The following is a 23,363-nucleotide window of genomic DNA, read 5'->3' as shown; positions in this document are numbered from 1 at the left end:
GGAAAAAAGTTATGAGGAGTGAAACTGTTTTAAATGCGAGCCTACGTACCTGGAAAAATATAGTGAATCAACAGATAATATTCATGTTTGAATGCAAAATGTTTTCCATGAAAACCTGAACAGAAGGGATACTTGTACATAGCACTAGCTTGTGGAGACCCTTGAATTCTACACCCACCAACATGCCCCATGCCAGGGCCTCAAACTGTGACTCTATATGGAACTTTTTGTTTTAATGAATAGCACTTAGTATAAATAGACTTTATTGAAGCCAGTGCCTCCGCACTGAGGCCGATGGTTGGGTCTACAGATGCACAAGTTGTAACATTTCACAACTTCTAAAAAGGAATGTCAACAGTTACAATTCATGCAGAACAAGGTCCGATAACATTGGAGAAGCATTTTCAGACATGTCTAGAGAAATGCTTATAGCATTGGTATATATAGAACTACTTCCAATAAACTGCAAAACATTGATTAACGTTTCCAGTACGGGCTACAGTGTCAACACAAAAAGGAACCATAAATGTTTCATTTATGAAAGTGTGTCAGATTTATCATGAAAAAAAAAAAAAAAAAATTAAAAGCTTTCAAATAAAGGCCATCACTGAACCATCACATAAGATACAAATTTATCAGTCCATTGTCTCTCCAGAAGCTACGCTGGAGAATAGCTGATGTTCACTCATCCTCAGTATTGGGAGTACTCCTTGGTTTGAAGTTTGGCAATGATCCGTTCCAGCTGCCTCTTTGCTTCACACTGAGGGAAATTGCCCATATCATAGTACTGGACAGCAATTTTTACCAACCTGAAGAGTGGAAAAGAGAAAGTTAAAAGTGGGGTGGGGGGGGGGGGGGGATTCCTCTTTTAAAGTTATCTGCTTTGCATGGAAATGGCAGAGAATTACCTGAAACTTTATTCACTATGCCACAAATCTGAAAGAAGACCCTTTTATATGATATTTTTGACTGGGGACAACCTTGTCCCTAGATTAGACAAAGAATTACAAAGGCATACAAGCAGTAAAAATGCCACGATGCTTTGCTTCATGACTGTCTGGCAGATTTAAACTTGGCTTGCAGAGTGTGAAAGGCTGCTCCGCCTGTCAAACTCACTAGAGGTCAATGAGACTGCACTGCAATGGCGAGTCAAAACGCACACACACACCACACATTGTGGAGGTGCTATGATCGCATCCAGAATGCCTGTCACTGCTGTACTGTTCTCAAAAGGAGATTCACTATGGATGTTTAATCAAATGCCAACCCTCTAACTGGGAAAAATATGTAATTTGTTTGAGGTCAATTACTTTCTTTTCCCTCAGGCACCGGACTTGCTAATAAAAGTGATAACCCGCCTTTTGATCACTTATTGTCATCGCAAGGAATGTAAACATCCCTTTTGATAACAATACAGAATGTCAGGTCCTCTTTATGGAGAGATTGGGGGTCTAAAAGACCTAAAAGTGATCAGGGTGATCTAAAAGTGATCAGGGACAGCAATCTCTGTCAGGTCCCTAGCAGCCCCACTACTGTTAAAACACGCTGAGGGGACAAACTTAACCCCTTCCCTGCTGATCAATGTAATAATGTTACTGGTCCCCAAAAAGTAATTCGGGGGCAGATTTGTCCCCCGCAATGTTGTCCCGCCAAAAAAACAAAACAAAACCTGCTATATAGTGGCTAATTGTCGCCATTACCAGTATAAACAATACAAAAAAAATAAATAAAAAAAAAAGTACCTAAAAAGTATACCATAGTTTGTAGACACAGTGAGTGCGCAACTGTTAATTTAAGCGGTGCAGTGCCATATTGCAAAAAAAAATGGCATGGCCAGGAGGCGGGTAAATCCTTCCGGTCCTCAAATGGTTAAGAGAACGGATATAAAATTTCACTTGCAGCCTGTCCCCAAAAACCAGAATGATTTAATACAATTTTACACAAAGCTTAAAAGGGATTGTAAAGTGAATTTTTTTTTAAATAACAAACATGTTATACTTACCTCCACTGTGCAGCTCGTTTTGCACAGTGGCCCCGAACCTGGTCTTCTGGGGTCCCTCGGCAGCTGTCTCGGCTTCCTTCCGCAGGTGCTTCTCACATTCATGCGAGCTCCCTCACATGGCGAGAAGCATTTGCGGGCATGCTCCCGTGATACAGCCGGCGGCTATAGCCGCTCGCTGTATCACACAGCCCCGCCCCCGGCGCTCCGCGTCAGTGAATGTGATTGACAGCAGTGCGAGCCAATGGCTGCGCTGCTTTCCATCCATCCACTCCAGCCAATCAGCGGCCAGGCTGAATGGTGGAAAGGACATCGGGGGAAGAGCGCGGGACTTTCGAGGGGTGAGGTAAGTAAAACGGGGGGCTGGGTTGCGCAGACACTGTCAGATGTTTTTTTCAACTTAATGCATAGAATGCATTAAGGTGAAAAATCATTTACCTTTACAACCCCTTTAAGCATCCCTAGCACTCTGTAGGTTTGTTAAAGTGAACCTTCCCTCTCTAATGTTATGACATGACATGCAATGGTTTGGCACAACCACAGGGATGTCAACATGCTCCCTGTCCCCACTACACACTTACAGCAAAATAAAAGGTAATTAAATGTAGTATGGCTTAATTTCTATAGAACAGAGGCATTTAGGAGTTTGTACTTTAAGAGGAACTGCAGTCTTCTCACGTAATTTGTAATAAAAACATCTTTGCCATTTTGAAGCTTCTCTCCAACCACTCATATATCCATATTTTATGGATACTGATTCTGTACTTGCCAAATATGCTGCAGAAATCTCCCTCCACTGAGTCTGGCTGCATCCATTTTAACTGTGGGCAGCTGAAGCTGCTGCCTGTTCACTTCCTGGATTTACACAGAGGCACACCTCCAGCTCCACAGCTCTCATTGGCCGGCCCTTTTATGACTCATCCCCCCCTCCATCCCTGACAAACACTCAGGAGAGAGGGGGAGAGCGGCGACAGGGAGAGAACAGGGGGAGAGCGCGAGCGAGCAGAGCAGAGAGCGCGATGTGCATGTCATGAGCCTAGCCCTTTTTACAAGACAAGAAACAGGAAGTGGGCTGTATAAGGCATTTACTGGCAGAAAAAAAAAATATATGTTTTACTATCCAAAGTTAAAAAAAAGGGCAGAAGGTTTAATAGATGGGGAAAAAAAAAAAAAAAAAAGACTGAAGTTCCGCTTTAAGTTTGCCAAATTCTATGCAATGTTGACGTTATCTGAATGTGTCATCAAAAACCAAAAATTTTCTACAATACAAATCACATGTATAGCAGAGCTATAAGGCTTTAAACATACCATTCTGGCTTTATGTCTGTGCATGTGCGGATGTAGTTCTTTGTTGTAAGCACAAATTCGTTATACAAGACCCACTCAGGCTTGTGGTCCAGAACTGTTGAGGGATGTAACTGTACGACTTGGTTGTCTTTCACGGTCAGATAATGGCCAGTCCGTTCCAAATGCGCCACCTTATGAGAGAAGATAAACCCAACTGTTAGAATTAAAAGGATTATAATTCTTACAAAGCCGCTCAATAAAAAGGTACACACAGATAGTGAAGTTTATTTACACTTCATTGCTGAAGGGCACAGACAAATCTTTTCACAGTCAATCATAAGACTTGTACAGCTCACAGATGTCAACAGTATGTTGAAGCACAACACTGCCATCCCTGAAATGCAACTTAATAAAAAGGACACTGGTTTGTTTTTAAGATTACCAATATAAGCCAAATCCATGGACATATTTACTTGGGAGGTCTCTAAATAGGTTACTGGAAAGAGGCAATTACTGCTGAAATTAAACGCGTTGACACTAAGCCATTGCTCACAACAGTCATGGAACTGTACCCCAGGAGCTTTCATTATAGTGAGCACCACCAGACAGGGCCATCAGGGGGTACAGCCGTTACAACTGTAAGGAGCTCGCCTGGGCCAGAAGAAGGCAGGATGGGTGAAAGGGAGCTATGCATTACAGAATCAATCTTGGCTCATTCTGCTCTCTGTGGCATTGAGTTCAGTCATCAAGCTCTTTATTGCCACTGCTGGCTACTGTGTACATGTGCACCCCTCATGTACTGTGCTTCTCTGTGCCAGCAACATGTCAGCTTTGTGAAATGAGCTGGGACCAGGTAGGAACATCTTCTTTACAAGTAGGGGCTGTGAAGGAAATGGAGGGGGCCAGTGACTTGTGGGTTTACAGGTTTCTGTATATAATGTGAGGCTGACATATATAAAGCTGTGTAAGGGGCACAAAAATGTCGAATGGCTACCCTGCGCCACCAGCAGCGCTAAACAGCTTAAAGCGGAGCTCCACCCTAAAGTAATGTCCGCTCATTGGAACCCTCCCCCCTCCGGTGCCACAATTGGCACCTTTCAGGGGGGAGGGGGGTGCAGATACCTGTATAGTACAGGTATTTGCACCCACTTCCGGCATAGATATCCGCAGAATCTGCGGATATTTACGCCACTTCCTGCGGGTCCCCCGCTGTCTGCTGGGAAACACACGGATCCCAGAGACAGCGGGGGATCATCCTTATTGCGCAGCGCGACTCGCGCATGCGCAGTAGGGAACCGGGAAATGAAGCCGCAAGGCTCCGCTTCCTGATTCCCACACCCAAGATGGCGGCGGCAGCACCCGAGAGACGATCGAGAGATTGGCTTTGGGTGCCGACATCGCGGGCGCGCTGGGCAGGTAAGTGTCCTTATTTTAAAAGTCAGCAGCTGCAGTATTTGTAGCTGCTGACTTAAAAAAAAAAAAAAAAAAAAAAAACACAGCAGGAGAGTTATAAGCAATACAGGCAGTCCCCAAGTTACAAACATCCGAGTTGCAAATGACTACTTATGGTGACAGCGTGATGTCACTACCAGGCGGCTTGCGCTCCATTTTGGTCCCGGAAACTGTCGAGTAGCCATCTTGCAGAACGACTTACAAAGGACTTAAAAACAAACCTACAGTCCTCATCTTGATCGTAACCCAGGGACCGCCTGTAATTTAAACAAATTGTGATTGACAACTGGAAGGTGAAGTGTCAAGGTCCTCGCCCAAAGCTAGTGGTCACATAGTTCCAATGAAGGTGAGAAGGGTTCTCTCTCTCTACAGAGCGAACCTCTTTGCTCATATGATCCGAGAAGATTTTTTTGTAAATCAGCTAATCATTCCTCTTCGCAATAAAATGCCTTTGACAAAGCAAAAGGAGATGCCTCAAGTGCTGTCATTGTAAGGGGTAGGCTATGTAAATATCCCTGAAGGTAAAGTAATAATTCTTTAACCACTTCAGCACCAGAAGATTTTACTCCCTTTATGGCAAGGCTATTTTTTGCTATGTGGCACTGTGCTACTTTAACTGGCGATTGTGCTGTCACGCAACGTTGTACACAAATGAAATAGTATAAAAAAAATTCACACAAATAGAGCTTACTTTTGGTGTAATTTAATTACCACTGTGTTTTTATTATATAAATGAGGGAGGAAAAAAAAACATTTTTGAAAAGTAAAACTTTTTTTTACTTTCTGCCATAAAAAAAAAAAAAAAAAAAAAAAAAAAAAAAACTGTAAAAAAAAAAAATTAAAAAAGCAAAACAAAAAACACAAAACAAATCAAAACACGACATTTCTTCATAAAACTTGGCCAACGTGTATTGTGCTGCATGTCTGGTTAAAAAAAAAAAAAAATTCCAATAAATGTGTATTCATTGGTTTGTGTAAAAGTTATAGCTTCTACCGATGGGATATATTATTGGGTCACGTACATGATCCAGCGCAGCTGGGCGCTCTGCCACAATAAATCTGTGGTAAGCAACCAGCAAACGTTTAAACTCTTCCCAACCAGCCGCCCGTAGTTATACCGCGGCAGGATGGCTCCCCTACGTGAGCCGTCGTAGCTGTATGTTGGCTCTAACTTCTGTAGCAGGCACGCACCCGCAGTGTGTTCCCGGCGGGCTTATGACTGCAAATCCCGGTAAACACACAAATCCCGGTTCTGTCAGGGAAGAGAGAAAGAGGAACAATGATCTCTCTCCTCCTCTAGTCAGAAAAATTCCCCCCACAGTTGGAACACATCTAGGGAACACAATTAACCCCTTGATTGCCCCCTAGTGTTAACCCCTTCCCTGCTGGTGACATTAATACAGTAACGAGTAGCCATTTTTAGCTCTGATCACTGTATAAATGTCACTGATCCCAAAAAAGTGTCAAGAGTCCGTTGCAGTCCCCATAAAAATTGCAGATCACCATTACTAGTAAAAAAAAAAAAAAAAAAAAAAAAAAAATTAAATAAAAAAATAAATTTAAAAAGCTATAAATGTATCCCCTATTTTGTAGATGCTATAACTTTTGCACAAACCAATCAATATACGCTTATTGCAATTTTTTTTAACAAAAATATGTAGAATACATATCGGCCTAAACTCATGAAGACTTTTTATGGATATTTATTAAAGCAAAAAGTACAAAATAGTGTTTGTTTGGGGGGGGGGGGGGGGGGGAATAAAAAGAACAAATTTTGTTTGGGTACAAAGTGGCACGACCGCGCAATTGTTAAAGTGGCACAGTGCTGTATTGCAAGAAATGGCCTAGTCAGGGAAGGGGTAAATTCTTTCTTCCTGGGCTAAAGTGGTTACAGTTTAAAATGTAAACAAATATCAGCTGGAATGTCAAAAAAAACAAAAAAAACACTTGTATACCAGGTAGCTTTACCTGAATAACCATAAATGAGGGCACAAGTATTACAAATTATTCTGACCCTTTTATCTCGCCACATACAGCAAACACAGCTGTAAAGCAGAAAAGAATGATCTGCGGGGGGGGGGGGGGGGGGGGGTACAAATCCATTAGTGCATTGGGCTGCCATGTCTATCCCGTCTATTTGAAAATACTAGCTGCCCTGTCCAACACCTTGTCGGCAATAACAAACCGTCCTTTTACGCTATGTTTTGTAATTACAATTTTCAATAAAAATCTATTGAAAGTGAAAATACTAGCTGCCTGCCTGATTGCTGACCCCACATCCTTGGGTCAATAATCTAGAACAAATTTGCAAAACAGGAAATTCAAGAGCTCTACCTTCATTGACTTTAGATATCAACCATTTTCAATTACTCCTTTGCCACCGAATGTACACATCTGCAGCCTCAATGAAGTGGGAAGGGTTTAATAATGGTAAAAGCCACTGCAATGTAGATACACAGATGTTCCCAGCACTGTTGGTTTAGCTGCTTTAAAGTGACCACAATAATACCAGCTCAAATTATAGGCATTGGCCGAAAGGGTCTCTGAATATGTTTTTACAATTTCTTCTAGGAGGCTGGATTCACACCTATGCAGTTTTAGTGCTTTTTGCAGATTTGCACTACAGTCCATTTACCATGGTTTCCTATGGAACACGTTCTGTAGTGCAAACCTAAAAAATGCAAAAAGCACTAAAAATGCATAGGTGTGAAGCCTCAATGACCCTGGCGTAAGTAAAGATATGTGGGCTGAATATATAGGTTAGCAAGTTAATATTATTCGGACATGCTAATGTCAGTGATTCAGAAGAAAACGCATCTTGAGCAGGCTTTTATGAAAAATTCCCAGTGGACCATGGATACAATTCTGTGCATGAAGCACTCATCTAAATATGAGGTGACATACTTGACAGTGTGCCATATGCTAGGTAATTTCATCTAATTCAAGTGACTGAAAAAGAAAAACAAGAGCACGAGTCAACATGAACATCAGGAGTTAATTTCTTTATATCACACATCAGTAGGGAGGCCAAGATCCATTTATGTGGAGTTAATTGCTTGTACTCTCAAGTCCCTTCAGTTCTCACATACAAATTCCTAAAAGACCTTGTTATATGATTTTAGTCACTCTCATAATCGTTTATGCAATTTATTTCCCATCTGAGCTCAACCTCAAAGGCAGGAATTCAAAGTTCCTTCTACAGACGTTCAGACGTACCTGCATAAAATAGCCAGTAACCAAAGCTTTTCTAATATTAACGTAATAATCCCGGCTTGTGAAGTCTGTACTTCGGCGCGGCAAGTTAAATCTGTCCATGATTCGTGACAGCTGCTGCCGTACATTGTCTGCAGACATCAGGGACCTGTAGTTAATGAAGTTGTCATAACACCACTGAGACGACTCATGATCTGGGGAAAGAAGGTTTGGACACCTTGATCAGAAGGAGGGAAGAGAAAAATTCTGACATACTTGGCTAAATAAGACCTTTACAACTTTCATACTCTACAGGAAAATGTACTGACAGAAAAACAGCAAAGTATAACTTTAGATTAGGTTTAGACATCTGTACAATCAAAAATGGGCTTAAGTGACACACTAGGAGAAGTAGAGCCAAGTCATTTGGCTGTACGTCTGTGGATCACAGTTCATTCTGCATTCCTCTGACCCGTTTGCAACCAAACGGGCTGGGGAAAGATTGTGACCATATGGTCAGGATCCACCCAGAAGCCTAGGCGGGCACCTGGCTTGGTCTCTCAGCGACCCGCCAGGAGCCTGAGCCAGCCGCTCCGGCCTTGAGAGAGCACCAAGAACTGAGTGACCACTGATCAGTGGTCTTAGATTGCCCAGCGCACAGTATTTGAGCCAGCAGGGGACAGATGCATCCACCCAAGTATTTTTTATTTTTTTTTAACACAAACCCATACTTCTCTTAAAATCCTGCCTCTGCCCCTTCCCCCCCAAAAGCCTAACCTTGGAGTCTCACAGCTCCAGCTCTCAAGTTAAAATCCTTAAATCACACACTGGTAGAAAGAGCAGCATCGTGTGTGAATGCCTGGTGACTGCCCAGACCAGTTCATATCACTGGAGCTTGAAACAGAAATAGACGATTTTACCAGCTGGCATTTAACAAGAATTTAGTCTGTTGGTACACTGGCCAATCCTTTCCCTGCAAATATATAAAAATTAGTGTTGCCCATACAGGGCTAGAACTGTGTTCAAGGTTAAATTATATTATATTTCCAATAAACACAGAACCACAACAGGAAAAAACTATTAAAGGACACCCTATTAAATCTTTATTGTCATACTTTCCCTTTTCGGAAGTTCTCATGTACCTATTCACCCATAAAAAAAAACACACAGTTTTCTTTGTGTTCTTACACTGAGCATTTGCCAGTGTATGTTGCAATTGTATTCTGTATATATGTTTATACGACGTCTACCTTAATATAAAAAAATAAAATAAAAAAAATAAAAAACTTTGGTTTGCTCCATCATGGGCTCTGTTAATGTTGACACAAGTCCATCAGAAATTTGTTGAGCACTCTTGCCTCATGGCGCATTGGAGTCTCATGCAAAGCAACATTACTATACTCCACTTACACGAAGACTAGTACAAATGTATATCTTTGCTCAACTAACAGGGAAACTAGACTGTAAGCCATCTTAAGAACCGTGTGCCAAGTAACTTTTCAAATGCACAGCAAAAGGTAAATTCCATTTTGCCTAAAAGAAGACCACTTTCTAGACTTGTCTGTGAAAAATAAAAGTGGTCCTCAAGAAACTGCAATAAGATATTCTCCAAGTCTTGGCATGAAAGGACTAAGCCACCATTTCCCAGACTATATGACTTGGCTGGTTCACAAAATTATAAGCACTACCTCCTTGAGTGATGGCTGCAAGCACTAGGCACCAGAAGCAGCATGACTAAATGGTTTAGTTGAAGGCCTTGTATCTGTGGGCTTTAGTAGCATGGAGAAGACATCAATGGGACTGAATGTCTGATCTCAAAAGGATTTAGCACACATTTTCTTTAAAAAGGTTTTTTTATTCATACTTACCTAGATGGATGCAGCATCGGTCTGATGCTGCATCTGTACCCCGGCGCCTCCAACACAGAGTCGAGCGATCGAACATGGAAAATCGCTCAGTTCTCACAGCTCCCAACCAGTCACAGCGCTAGGCTGCGAAGGGGGCAGGGGAGCGGCCAGCTCAGGCTCTCAGTGGCTTGCTGAGAGGCTGAGCCGGGATGTCAGTCCAGGGATCTGGGCGGATCCCAACACCATGGTTGTGACGCCGTCGAGCCTGGACCTACTCTGATGTCAGTGCGGAATTCAGCCCACTTTCTGCTGAAAATGAACTGCACTGCTGTGAGCCATAGAAGTACAGCCAAACAAGCTTTGGCTGTACTTCTCCTTTAAGCTTTGAAAATAAATGGATATTTCCAGTAGCCACAAAGGAGGTAAGGGAAGAGAGTCTTGTGAGCTAGGCAACCGTATTTACAACCACAAAATTAGCAGTATTCGTAAGGTAGCATAAGTGGTAAAAATACAAGTTATATTCTGGGTTTTTATGATGGAACAAAACTTGAGAAATCCAGGTTTCCTGGCACTTTTAAAAAAAATTTGTTTGGACCAAATTCCCTGCATGCCAGAACAGACTGGCTGCTGCTGAGCTGTAATATACTGTAGTAGCTTGTGGTATGTACAGTAGGCAGTACTGTGTTCCAGCAGCAGTATGAGTGATCCCCTACACACCAGGATATAAAGATTCAGTTGGATCACAAGCAATTTAGGAGAAGCCTTGTATTTCTTCAATAGATGGCTTCCTCAGATTGGCTGAGATGGAGATCCTGACATCATCCAACCACCTCTCCAGCTTCTCCTAAATAGAGGAGATGCGATACACCCAACTGTATATTGAGTAGTAGCGAGGAAGATGCTTGTACTTATGCCGGAACATAGCAACACTTAATGTACGTACCACAAGCCATTAAACCCAGGATTATGTTTAATAAGGTCCAAAGAGCACAAAATGACAAGCAGCAACAGAACTTAAAAGTCATAAATAAATGAATATTGATTGGGAGTATGGGTACGAAACAAATTTGGCTGATAAAGTAAAAAAATGCAGACTTTCAACTTTCAGTCAAATTTTATCAATTTTACTGGGCCAGTTCACACAAACATATTTTAAAAAACATATCTTGTGGGTTATTGCAAAAATAAAAAGCAAACAAACGCCTATTAAGTGTACTTTCATGTGTTTTAGATGAACACATGATGAAAATGTCCATATGTGAACAGAACATTCAGCATTTTGCAATAAATAAAACAGGGAAATAAATTTAAGGAAAACTCACTTTGTTTGAAAGCGTGGTAGACATTCAGCAGTGTCAGATGATCACCATCTATGTGGGCAAACCTCATCTTGGCTTCATCTGCAGCTTTCTTGACTTCCGTGGGTCGAATAAAACACTGTGGGACTAAACAAGGTTGGTATGGGCCCAACACAAATGCCCATATCGATGAGTCACGCATTCACTGACAGAGGAACAAGGCCTAGCTAGGTCAGTTCACAGAGCATAGGGCAGGGCAGGATTGGCCTCCAACTGCATCTTGGGCTGCTTACTACATCAACAACTAACCACATCTGTAAGACAAGAGGGTTTCACAACTACAGAGAACCTGATTATAAGAGCTAATACTTATGTAGGTAACAACATGACAGCCATCATTGGAGCAATTGTATGCATTACAATCACAAGGTCTCAATGAAATGATCCAGAACGGCTGCCTCGTCAAAACTGACCCTATAAAAAACGGAGTTGCAGCATTGTGGCCACTAATGGCTATTCCTTAGACTTGGCTGAATAAAACCACAGCTGGTGCGGTGTGGAGGTGGTGGCACTAGTGGACTGTAGCAAAAACATTAAATGAGGTAAAACGTAAGTCAAATACCATTTCAGCGCACACCTTTTTCTTGCATGTGCTCACAAAGTACAATGTAAGCAATAGGGAAGAACAGAACAGTGTCCCTCTAAACCATTTTAAAGTATATACTATTTTATAAGGCAATGTTTATCGGATTATTGCTGGTGTGGGCTGCTTAATGGCAAGTAGCCCTTGTTATTACCCATACCTCCGATTGTTTACTAACCCATTAATGTTTTCCTTTAATAAACTACATGAAAAAAGACCAGTAGATTAGAAGACAAATTTTAGTCAAATTTCCTCCAGCTTTGAGGAAAAAAAGACCCAAGTACTACTTGAAAAGGTAAAGCTGAACAAAGAGTTAAAATAAAATTAACCACGCAGTTGGCATCCCCCCCTCCCCCCAGAATACAAGGGTTGAATGGTCATTCTGGCCTAGATGAAACAAATAGCTGTTTGGTGATTGTGTTATCCCTAGACCACGCCTCTAACAGCAAAGTAGGTCACTTACAATGCAGGATTACTGGACCTGCATTGTACATGATGACTTTAAAGTGCTTGCGAATTAAAGCGGTGAAGACGAGCAGATTCAGGGAATTGGACACATGGCTGATAAGACTTCAGGAGTGAGGAATAAAGAAAGTATAATAGCTCTTAATGTTCACATAACTGAGCATTTAAACTTTGGCAGTGTCAGGGTTTTATGCAGTTCAGCTTTGAATAAAACACTCACTGGCTTTGATTAATAAGTTAAAATATGCCATGGTCACCAGATATTTTCTATGGCCTCTCTGGAGCTTTCCATGTTTGCAAATCTCAAAAAACAAAAAAAACTCTGCTTGCATGACAGGATCAAAGTATTTCCCATTGACTGCCACACAAAGATGATGTACAGCGCAAAAGCACGGGGAGGAATAAGCATGCTGTGATTTCCAATTAAAATAAATTGCTGGTCTGAAAAGTTTGTGTGATCATCAGGCACACAAACAGATGAAAGCTAAGAACATTCTGAAGACAGACTTTACATTGATGAAATCCAAATAAAATGGTTTAAATGAAAATCTGTGCTGAAATGCAGGCTGCAACTCCAGAACCCTCCTTTGAAGAACAAGTATGCGTCACTCTGAGTTCACTGGGATGGGAACTAGAGACAGCCAGGCAGTTGGCACTTTCAAAAGAATCAGCAATTGCTACCTCCACAAGCTTCCGACATCCATCACTAAGTAATATGCTTGAGGACAAGGCTCAAGAAAACTGACCCGACTACAGGCCAGACTTGCACACCATAAATGCCTGTCCATCTGTTTTTTTTTTTTGATTAGAATCGAATCAACATATATAGTATCTACCTAGAATATTTTAAGAGCAAGAATATTTGCTCCACTTAGCATTTTAAGGGTGTCACTTAATGGTTTGACCAACACAAAGATCAAGTTTAAGGCTAGGTTCATACTGCTGCGATGCGGGAATGCTGCAAATCCACTGCGGGTTCCCGCATCGCATGTCTCCCGGCGGCAGTTCACACTGTCCTATGCGAACTGCTGGGAGTGTCAGTTAAAAGTTAATGACACCTCCAAATTAGTTCACATATCGCAGTGCGATCTGCAAACTCGGACATGAATCGGATCGCATGGTTTGGACACCCATGCGATCCGATTCTACTGCGGACCAAAAAAAGGGTCCTGTACGAATTTGGGCCGGATGCGATGCGAATTCAGCCACATTATCTGTATGGCTGAAATCGCATCGCACAGAGATCGCATGCGATGTGCATCACATCCGATCATGGACATCGCAGCAGTGTGAACCTAGCCTCAAGAGTAACTCCAGTTAGAAAAAACATTCCCTCTGGGTGATCTATGTACATTGTAGATATATTAACACACTTTGCAGCAGATTGCTACCTTTTGTTATTCTGAACAAATAGTTGTTTGTGTCCATGTGCTGAGTTTATCTGTATGGGGGCGATTTTATAATCAAACAGCAGCTGCAAGGTCTGCATCCCTTTAGATGTGATTTCCCTATGGGAACATCTCACCAAAAAAAATAAAAAAAAAATTTGTAAGCGATGCCAAAAATTTGACTTGCAACTTCGTGCAGACTTCTGGAAAAATCAGTAAGCCAATCACACAAGCAGGAAATTACATTTTCAGGGGGCACTGAAACCTGCCAGGGAGTGCAACATACACTATATTGTCAAAAGTATTGGGACACCTGCCTTTACACACACACAAACTTTAATGGCATCCCAGGCTTAGTCAGTAGGGTTCAATATTGAGTTGGCCCACCCTTTGCAGCTCTAACAGCTTTAACTCTTCTGGGGAGGCTGCCCACAAGGTTTAGGAGAGTGTCTATGGAAATGTTTGACCATTCTTCCAGAAGCGCATGTGAGGTCAGACACTGATGTTGGACAAGGCGGCCTGGCTCTGTCGCCGCTCTAATTCACCCCAGAGGTATGCTATCGGGTTGATGACAAGACTCTGTGCAGGTCAGTCAAGTTTCTCCACCCCAAACTCACTCATCCACAATATATTGCCAAGTACCAAGAAGATCAATCTACTCTTTTCCAGTTAAACAGGATTTTATTTTTAATTTTATTTTTTTTAACACTACACCCCTGAAGTGAGAATGGGATTGAGGGAATAAAAAATAAATAAAACAGACTGGTTAGGGATTAAAGCCAAACTGTAAAATAATGTAATTACAGTTAAATGCCCATGGCAATTTCAGGTCTGCTACAATGGACACAGACGGTATTAGAACTGTGTGAGGACACATTTTAAAAACCCTTTTGAGCAGTGTAAATCTTGCCTACACACACACTAGATTGCCACCACCTCCAGACAAACTTACCAAAATAACTCTGCCCTGCCCATCTGCTCTGAGTCTGAATAATCTGAAAACAGCTCTTAAAAAAAATGAAATAAAATAAAAATAAAAAAATTAAAAAAAGGAACGATAGGGATTTTGCAGCTAAAAATATTTACATACTGCGGCAAACAAAAAGAAAACATGTCATTTTTTTTTAAATAGTCTTTAGGCCAAATTTAGAAGAGTCATACTGTACTGATTGCCTGCTAAAACTTTCTCCGCCATCTGGCAAAAAGCTGTGCATTCTTTTTGATTCTGCAAGATACGGAGTAACTGCTATGACATTCACAATTACATATGAAAGGTTTACTGCAATAAGCCAAGGCTTTTAGAAGGAAGTGTCACTTAGTAACCATAAAAAAATTACTGAAACATGATTGATCCATTTCATTCACACATAAAATCTATAACGTATAGCTGTAGTATTTGATAAGGAGAATACTGTATACGTGTACTTTGCAAAGGGAAAAAAAAAAAAAAGTTCTTTACATGTAGTTGTGAATGTGTCAATTAGCACTTTTACTAGACACTACCTAACTTGTAATATTTTACTTGGTAAACCATTTAGGAAAGTCATAATGATGCTCTGCACAGTTGGACTCGGGCAGTTTGTGTGTCCCACAACAGCCAAACAGCTTTTTCTTCATACTCTGCAGTAATGATTGACTGATGTGGACAATACAAACAACAACGAGATAATTCTTCCCTCAGACACCAATATAAATTCGCAGGCCGCTAATAGTGCATATCTGCAGATCACCAGACTGAAAAACAGCTGTTACTCTGAAATGTAAACGTGCCACACCAATCCTGTCACTTGTGATTCTGTGACAAGAAAACATGTACTGTTAGTGGTCTGTGAGCTTGTTAGGAACAATAGGCAACCGATGAAGCACACCGCTGTTGCATTCCAACACATGAAAAAACTGAAGCTAGAGCCCCTACAGTGGGCCTATTTTCAGTCTCGAGACTAAGGTGTGTTGAGGAAAACAGGCATCACCTTTACAAGTACCCTGCTATTACCTGACAACATAGCAGTTATGGATAGGATCTCATTAGAACAGTTGTATTCACAACTGGCAATAACCATCTTGGCAAGCTGAGGGTCCAGGGGAAACTCTGCCATCATAGATCCCAGTTCAGTCAGGTCACCATCGTCGTTTAAGGCAGCCAGGTAATTCAGCAGCTCCAGAGCTCGCATTAAAGTTTCAGGGGCTAGGGCAGAAAAAAAAAAAAAAAAAAAAAAAATCATCATTAGTAACCAGAGAAATATTACACCAACCTTTAATTGCAATAGTAATCTTTGTTTCTGGAGAAGCTAAAAACTCATTCCTATTCTACATGACAGTTCAGCAAGGACTTTGTATCTTAAATCCTCAGTGATCCTTTTACTGGAACAGATGTTTGTGACTCAGCAGCCAATCCGTTCCTGATGATGGCTGGATTCAGAGCTTAAACAGAACTTTAATGGATGCATTGGGAAATCATGGTTAGCGCCAAACAATTTAATTGCAAACAAAAGGAACGATTTGCTGAAATCACAAGGCAGGTGAAAGAATTACCTATTTACTATTGTGTACGACAGTCACTTTATTACATAAATATGAATGTGATCATTTATAATGGACTTAATATGTTCAGTCATCAGCCCAACGTGGTTTTCTCCACTACTATGCAACAAACTTAGAGGATTCTTGCTAACTGTATCTTGACCTGTTCCCACCAACACATATGAGGTCTTATGGAAGCGGGCTTTTCCCATGGGGCCACATAAGCGTATTTTTGTGCTCCCCCAAAGTCTGAGGTCTTGTACTAATGATCAGGACCCAGGACTAGAGGTCGACCGATATGGGTTTTTCTCTGGCCGATGCCGATATTTAGAAATCATGGCGGCCGATAGCCGATTATATGATGCCGATTTTTTTGGGCCGATATGTTAGGCCGATTTTATTTTATTTATTTATTTTTAATCCCCCTTGATCTAACACACCTTTCCCACTGGGGCGTTTTTTAAGGCGCTTTTGGGCTAAAAATAGCGCCTGTAAAATGGCTCCCCTGCAGTCTGTGTGAAAGACAGAGTGCATTCACACTGAGGCGATGCACTGGCAGGATCTTTTTTTTAAAGTCCTGCAAGCAGCACGTTTGGAGTGGTGTATACCGCTCCTCCACCACTCCTGCCCATTGATATGAAGGGGCACACTGCCGAAGCGCATGCAATGCGATTTGGCAGCGGTGCTTCATGGGCGCATTTAACCTCTTCCTTGGCCGCTAGCTGGGTTATATGTGCCCCACTAGCAGCCAAAATGATGGTAAAGAGCCGCTAAAACTTGCGTTTTACCATCAACGTCTGCCCGCTCCAGTGTGAAAGCAGCCTTCATAAGTGATACAGAAAATTTCTTACACTTAAAGCGGAGGTCCACCCTAAAATGGACCTTCCGCTCATCGGATTCCTCCGGGGGGAGGGGGGTGCAGTTACCTGGATAATCCAGGTAACTGCACCCACTTCCGGGCTAGCTCTCTGCGGAAAGGGGCGTACATTACGCCCCTTTTCGCAAGTGCCCTCCCCCTTCCGCAAGTGCCCCGCTGCCTGCTGGGAAACGCACAGATCCCAGAGGCAGCGGGGACCGTCCTCATTGCGCAGCGCAGCTCGCGCATGCGCAGTAGGGAACCGGGAAATGAAGCCGAAAGGCTCCATTTCCTGATTCCCATACCCAAGATGGCGGCGGCAGCACTAGAGTGTCGATCTAGAGATCGGCTTCGGGTGCCGACATCGCGGGCGCGCTGGACAGGTAAGTGTCACTATTTTAAAAGTCAGCAGCTGCAGTATTTGTAGCTGCTGGCTTTAAAAAAAAAAAAAAAAAAAAAAAACGCGGAGTCCCGGCGGACTCCCGCTTTAAACATTTATTAAACAAAACAAACCTCCAATCAGTTTACTTGTATGTATGATCTAGATTAAAGCGGAGGTCCACCCTAAAGTGGACCTTCCGCTCATCGGAACCCTCCCCCCCTCCGGTGCCACAATCGGCACCTTTCAGGGGGGAGGGGGGTGCAGTTACCTGGATAATCCAGGTAACTGCACCCACTTCCGGGACAGCTCTCTGCGGAAAGGGGCGTAACTTACGCCCCTTTCCGCAAGTGCCCGCCCCTTCCCGCAAGTGCCCCGCTGCCTGCTGTGAAACACACAGCTCCCAGAGGCAGCGGGGAGCGTCCTTATTGTGCAGCGCAATTCGCGCATGCGCAGTAGGGAACCGGGAAATGAAGCCGAAAGGCTCCATTTCCTGATTCCCATACCCAAGATGGCGGCGGCAGGACCCGACAGACGACCTAGCGATCGGCTTCGGGTGCCGACATCGCGGGCGCGCTGGACAGGTAAGTGTCACTATTTTAAAAGTCAGCAGCTGCAGTATTTGTAGCTGCTGGCTTTAAAAAAATAAATAAATAAAATAAAAATAAAAACGCGGAGTCCCGGTGGACTCCCGCTTTAAAAAAAAAAAAAAAAAAATATTAAATAAAAACGGGTAGTCAAAACTTTTGGACAAAAAAAAAAAAAAAAAAAAAAAAAAATGGGCTAACTTTACTGTTTTTATTTTATTTTTTTAAATGGTGTATTTTTTTCCCAAAAAAATGCATTTGAAAGACCTCTGTGCAAATGCCGTGTGACATAAAATATTGCAACAACCGCTATTTTATTCCCTAGGATCTCTGCTAAAAAAATATATATAATTTTTGGGGGGTCTAAGTGATTTTCTGGCAGAAAATACAGGATTTTTACTTGTAAGCAACAAGTGCCAGAAAAGATTTAGTCTTTAAATGGTTAAACTGAGAACTTCTACACACCGAGATGACTTCATTCATTCAGTGTAAACATTGTATCATTTAGTTCTTTTCTTGGCAGTCTGCCCAGAGAGGAGGAAAGGGTTGCTATGACGACTCAGGCAACTCACACTGACTTCTTACAGAAGTCATTTCAAAGTCCCGCTGAATCGGCTTTTTATCAACACAATCGGCCGATGCCGATTATTTAAAAAACGGCAAATATCGGCCGATATATCGGCCAGCCGATATATCGGTCGACCTCTACCCAGGACGGTCGGTTCCTGATCACCTGTTCGCTTGCTCTTCTGAAGAGAAAGATAAGTTTCTCCCTGTTCTTGCAGGAGGGGAAATATAAATAAACCAGAGTGTAAAAAACAAAACAAACACACAGGAGCAGGGTTTGTCAGGGTTAGCGTTGGGGGTCAAAAGATCACGGTCAGCATAATGCAGAAGTCGCGGAACAAATGCAAACTCGCAGGCCAGCCCCAGTCCAGTGGGGTTGTTTTATTATACATTTAACACTTGTAAAATTATTGTTTACAACCCTAATCTCATACAGCAATTGTATTTAGAACTTGACCACTGGGCACTTAAACACCCTTAATAACCAGACCAATTTTCAGCTTTTGGTGCTCTCATATTTTGAATGACAATTACTCATACAACACTGTACCCATTTGAAATTTTTGTCCTTTGTTTCACACAAATAGAGCTTTCTTTTGGTGGTATTTAATCACTGCTTGGTTTTTTTATTTTTTGCGCTATAAAAGAAACGAGACCGAAAAATTCTGTAAAAAATAATTTTTTCTTCGTTTGTTATAAAATTTTGCAAATTATTAATTTTTCTTCATATATATTTTGGACAAAATTTATACCACTACATATCTTTGGTCAAAATAACCCAAATCGGTGTATATTATTTGGTTTTTGTGAAAGTTATAGTGTCCACGAACTATGGTGCCAATCTCTGAAAATTGATCGCATCTGAAGTACTGAAGCCAGGAAAGTACAAATACCCACTAAATTAGGAAAGAAGACATTCCAAGGTATTTAGTAAGAGGCATGGTGAGTTTTTTGAAGTTGTAATTTTTTCCCACAATTCTTTGCGAAATCAAAGTTTTTTTTTTTTTTTTACAAAATTGTTATATTAGCAGGTTATTTCTCACACACAGCATATGCATACCACAAATTACACCCCAAAACACATTCTACTGCTACTCCCGAGTATGGTGATACCACATGTGACACTTTTACATAGCGTGGCCACATACAGAGGCCCAACATGCAGGGAGCGCCACCAGGCGTTCTTGGAGCATAAATTAGACATAAAATTTCTTGACTACCTCTTACAATTTTGAAAGCCCTGGAGAACCAGGACAATGGAAAAGCCCCAAAAATGACCACATTTTGGAAAGAAAACAACCCAATGTATAATCTATGAGGCATATCGAGTCTTTTGAACATGTTTTTTTCTACAAGTTTTTGGAAAATGTGTAAAGAAAACGAAAACGCATTTTTTTTTTTTTTAAAAACACAATTTCTAACAAAGCATGTACATGGCAAAAATGACACCCCAAAATAGATTCTCCTACTTTTGAGTATGGCGATACCACGTGAGACTTTTCCACAGCGTGGTCACATACAGAGGACCAACATGCAGGGAGCACCATCAGTTTTCTAGGGACATAAGTTTCAAATCTAATTTGACTATCTATTACACTTTTGTGAGGCACTGTAGTGGCATGGCTGAGCGCAAATGGGGATTGCTGAGCATGGCTGTGTGGCTATGCCGAGTATGAATGGGTAAGCATGCATGGATGGATGGCTGGCTGGGTATGCCGAATATGAATGGGTAAGCATGCATGGATGGATGGCTGGCTGGGTATGCAGAGTATGGCTGGCTGGGTATCGATGGATCTGTCACTGACCAGCGCTGTGGGCACTACACATGCAGCCCACAGCGCTGCTGCCACTGATCTCTCCCCTCTCCGCTCACACTGGACTGAGAGGGGAGGGAGGAACCGGAAATCATGCCGGTTTTACATGTGATCGCTCCATCATTTGACGGAGCTATCACGTGGTAAACGTCCACAAACAGAGGACCCGGCGGTCACGGAAGTTCTCGGGTGCGTGCCCCAGGGAGCATGCGAGAGCAGAATTCTGGAAGGACATCATAGTACACCCTCCCAGAGTTAAGCAACCACCCTGTAGCCCGTCATTCGGCTATGGGCCGATTGCTAAGTGGTTAATAGCAAAGGATCGGCTTTATGCCAAGTAATGCAGCACAGGAATTATTCATTACCATTACTCTCTCAGTGCTGGGACAATGGAGGTCTCCCCAATGGCCAGACTTTTATAGATGTATTAGGCATGGCAGTCTTTCCTTATGACAAATGGCCACCAGGAGAGAGAAACTTTTGTATATGATGGTCTCTTATACAACAATAAGCAAATGAGAAAATCATATGAAAGATTACTTTAGGTTAACTTTACAGTAATACCTTAAACTGTCCACTCATTACAAAATATGTAAATCCTCTTTAAAAAAATCTGCTAAACTATCCATTAGTCATATTTTGCAGACCTGGGAAAATGTTAAGAGTGTGAACAAGTTTTGCATGAGATTTCTATAACACTATGCCACTTTAAGCTTACAAAAAATAGGATTTTTAAAACAGCTTACCTGTAAAATCCTTTTCTTGGAGTACATCATTAGGACACAGAGTCTCAAGTAATTACTTGGTGGGTTATAGGCCTACCTTCAGGTGTTGACACTGGTATAACCAATACAGGAAGTTGACTCCCCTATATAACCCCTCCTCCTTCCAGGAGAACTCAGTTGTTGTAGCCAAGCAATATAAGTAATATACTCTCACCCCATAAGACAGAGGGGTGGGAGCTCTTTGTCCTATGATGTACTCCAAGAAAAGGATTTTACAGTTAAGCAGTTTTAAAAATCCTATTTTCTTTATCGTACATTATAGGACACAGAGTCTCAAATAATTACTTGGTGGGATGTCCCATAGCGATGCTACTTGAGGGGAGGGAGACACCCCATAGGGTAACCTGCAGACCTGAGGACTTATACTGCTGCCTGCAGCACACTGCGCCCGAAGGCGATATCCTCATTCCATCTTATATGCACTTGATAAAATTTTGCAAATGTATGTACTGAAGTCGCAGCCTTGCAGATTTGAGACCTGGAGGCCCGGTGACGCACTGCCCAAAAAGCACAAACCGCTCTGGTAGAGTGCGCCTTAACTTGAAAAGGGGGAATCTTTCCCTTTAAATCATAAGTTTGAATTATAACTTGCCAAATGCACTTAGCGACAGTGGATATTGACGCTGCCTGTCCCTTCTTAGGACCCTCTGGCAGAAAAAAATAAGACAGTCTTACGAATCGGAGCAGTTTTTTTAAATACATTTTCACTGTTCTCACTACAGCAAGACAATGTAGTGACCTTTCTTCCCTGGAACAAGGTCTTGGGGAAAAAACCCTGGCAGGACAATATCTTCATTCAGATGAAAGCCTGAAACCACTTTTGGCAAAAAACCTGGACAAGGTTTTTGAGGTGTCCTCATGAATAATCAAATATGACTCCTTACAAGAAAGAGCAGCCAATTCTGAAATCCTCCTTGCTGAGGATATAGCAAACGAAAATATCAGCTTCCTAGTCAGAAGGACTAAGGGAACATACTGCAACGTTTCGAATAGCTGTTTTTGTAACACTGACAAAACTAAATTTAAGTCCCAAGGGCTTAAGAGTGATTTAACTGGCGGATTAATCCGCAGCACTCCTTGCATGAAATCCTGCACTAAAGAATGCATAGCAAGCAGTCTTTGAAATAAAAATTGATAAGCCTGAGATTGGCCCTTAATAGTACTCAGGGCCAACTTCATCTCTACGCTTAATTGTAGAAAGGTAAGAATTCTGCCTATGATATATCTGCGAGGGTACCAACCCTTGGACTCACACCAGGAAACATAAGCTTTCCAGGCTCTATAATATATAGCTCTAGAAGCTGGCTTCCTAGCATTAAAGTAGAGATAATTGACCTGGAATGCCCACGTTTATTCAGAATGTGGGTCTCAATAGCCAAGCCGTTAAATTTAGCGTTCGTAAAGTAGGATGAATGAGTGACTTGTATAGCGCTATGCTAACTGAATCGCTTCAGGGCGCTTTCTTGCCACCAGAGTCCATCTGCTGCTTTGCGTGGTCCTTTACCCCATAAGGTCCTGACACGCTTACAAACACATACACATACATTAAGGCCAATTTTTTTTAGATAAAGTCTAATTAACCTACCAGCATGTCTTTGGAGTGTGGGAGGAAACTCGAGTACCCAGAGGAAACCCACGCAGGCACAGGGAGAACATGCAAACTCCAAGCAGATGGTGTCGTGGTCAGGATTTGAACCAGCGACCCTATTGCTGCTAGGTGAAAGTGCTAACCACTACACCACTGTGCTGCCCAGGATGTAATATCGGCCCCTGAGATAGCAGGTCTGGCCTTAGTGGGAAGAGCCCTGGACCCTCCACTGCCATCCTTACGATCTCTGCGTACCATGACCTTATGGGCCATGCTGGTGCTACCAGTATTACTGATTTTCTTTCTAACTTAATCCTGCAGAGAACTTGAGCTAGCAACTGAATCGGGGAAAAGTGCATAGATCAGTAAAAACTGATCCCACGGGGTCACCAACGCATCTGTTCCGTATGCCAGTGGGTCCCCTATCCTGGATGCAACGTTGACTAGCTTAGTGTTGAATCTGGATGCTAGAAGGTCTACGTCCGGAGTCCCCCATCTTTGGCAAACAGCCTGAAACACCTTGGGTTGAAGAGACCATTCTCCTGGGAATAACTGCCGGCGACTTAGATAGTCCACCTGCCAATTCTCCACTCCCGGAATGAAAACTGCCGATAGGCATGGGACATTCTCTTCTGTCCAAGTTAGAATCTGGTTCACCTCTCTCTGAGCTGAGAGACTCTTGGTGACCCCTTGTGA

General features: G+C 42.2%; 1 protein-coding gene across 1 annotated transcript in view; it reads right to left on the bottom strand.

Moving 5' to 3' along the window:
• Positions 1-246: 246 nt before the first annotated feature.
• DHX15 (DEAH-box helicase 15) overlaps positions 247-23,363 on the bottom strand; it is a 57,428-nt gene continuing 34,311 nt past the window's right edge. Inside the window, exons 10-14 of the mRNA XM_077477700.1 lie at positions 15,565-15,756; positions 11,100-11,222; positions 7,955-8,145; positions 3,308-3,477; positions 247-809 (exon numbers count right to left, since the gene is read on the bottom strand). Of these exons, the coding sequence (XP_077333826.1) occupies positions 692-809; positions 3,308-3,477; positions 7,955-8,145; positions 11,100-11,222; positions 15,565-15,756 (794 nt within the window). The 3' untranslated portion in view covers positions 247-691. The remainder of the gene's footprint in view (positions 810-3,307; positions 3,478-7,954; positions 8,146-11,099; positions 11,223-15,564; positions 15,757-23,363) is intronic.

This window comes from Lithobates pipiens, unplaced genomic scaffold (assembly GCF_037356315.1).
Source record: "Lithobates pipiens isolate NorthernLeopardFrog02 unplaced genomic scaffold, aLitPip1_a1.2 Scaffold_13, whole genome shotgun sequence".
NCBI classification, from domain to species: domain Eukaryota; kingdom Metazoa; phylum Chordata; class Amphibia; order Anura; family Ranidae; genus Lithobates; species Lithobates pipiens.
The sequence above is the reverse complement of the archived record's forward strand: the minus strand, read 5'-3'. Positions and strand labels throughout refer to the sequence as shown.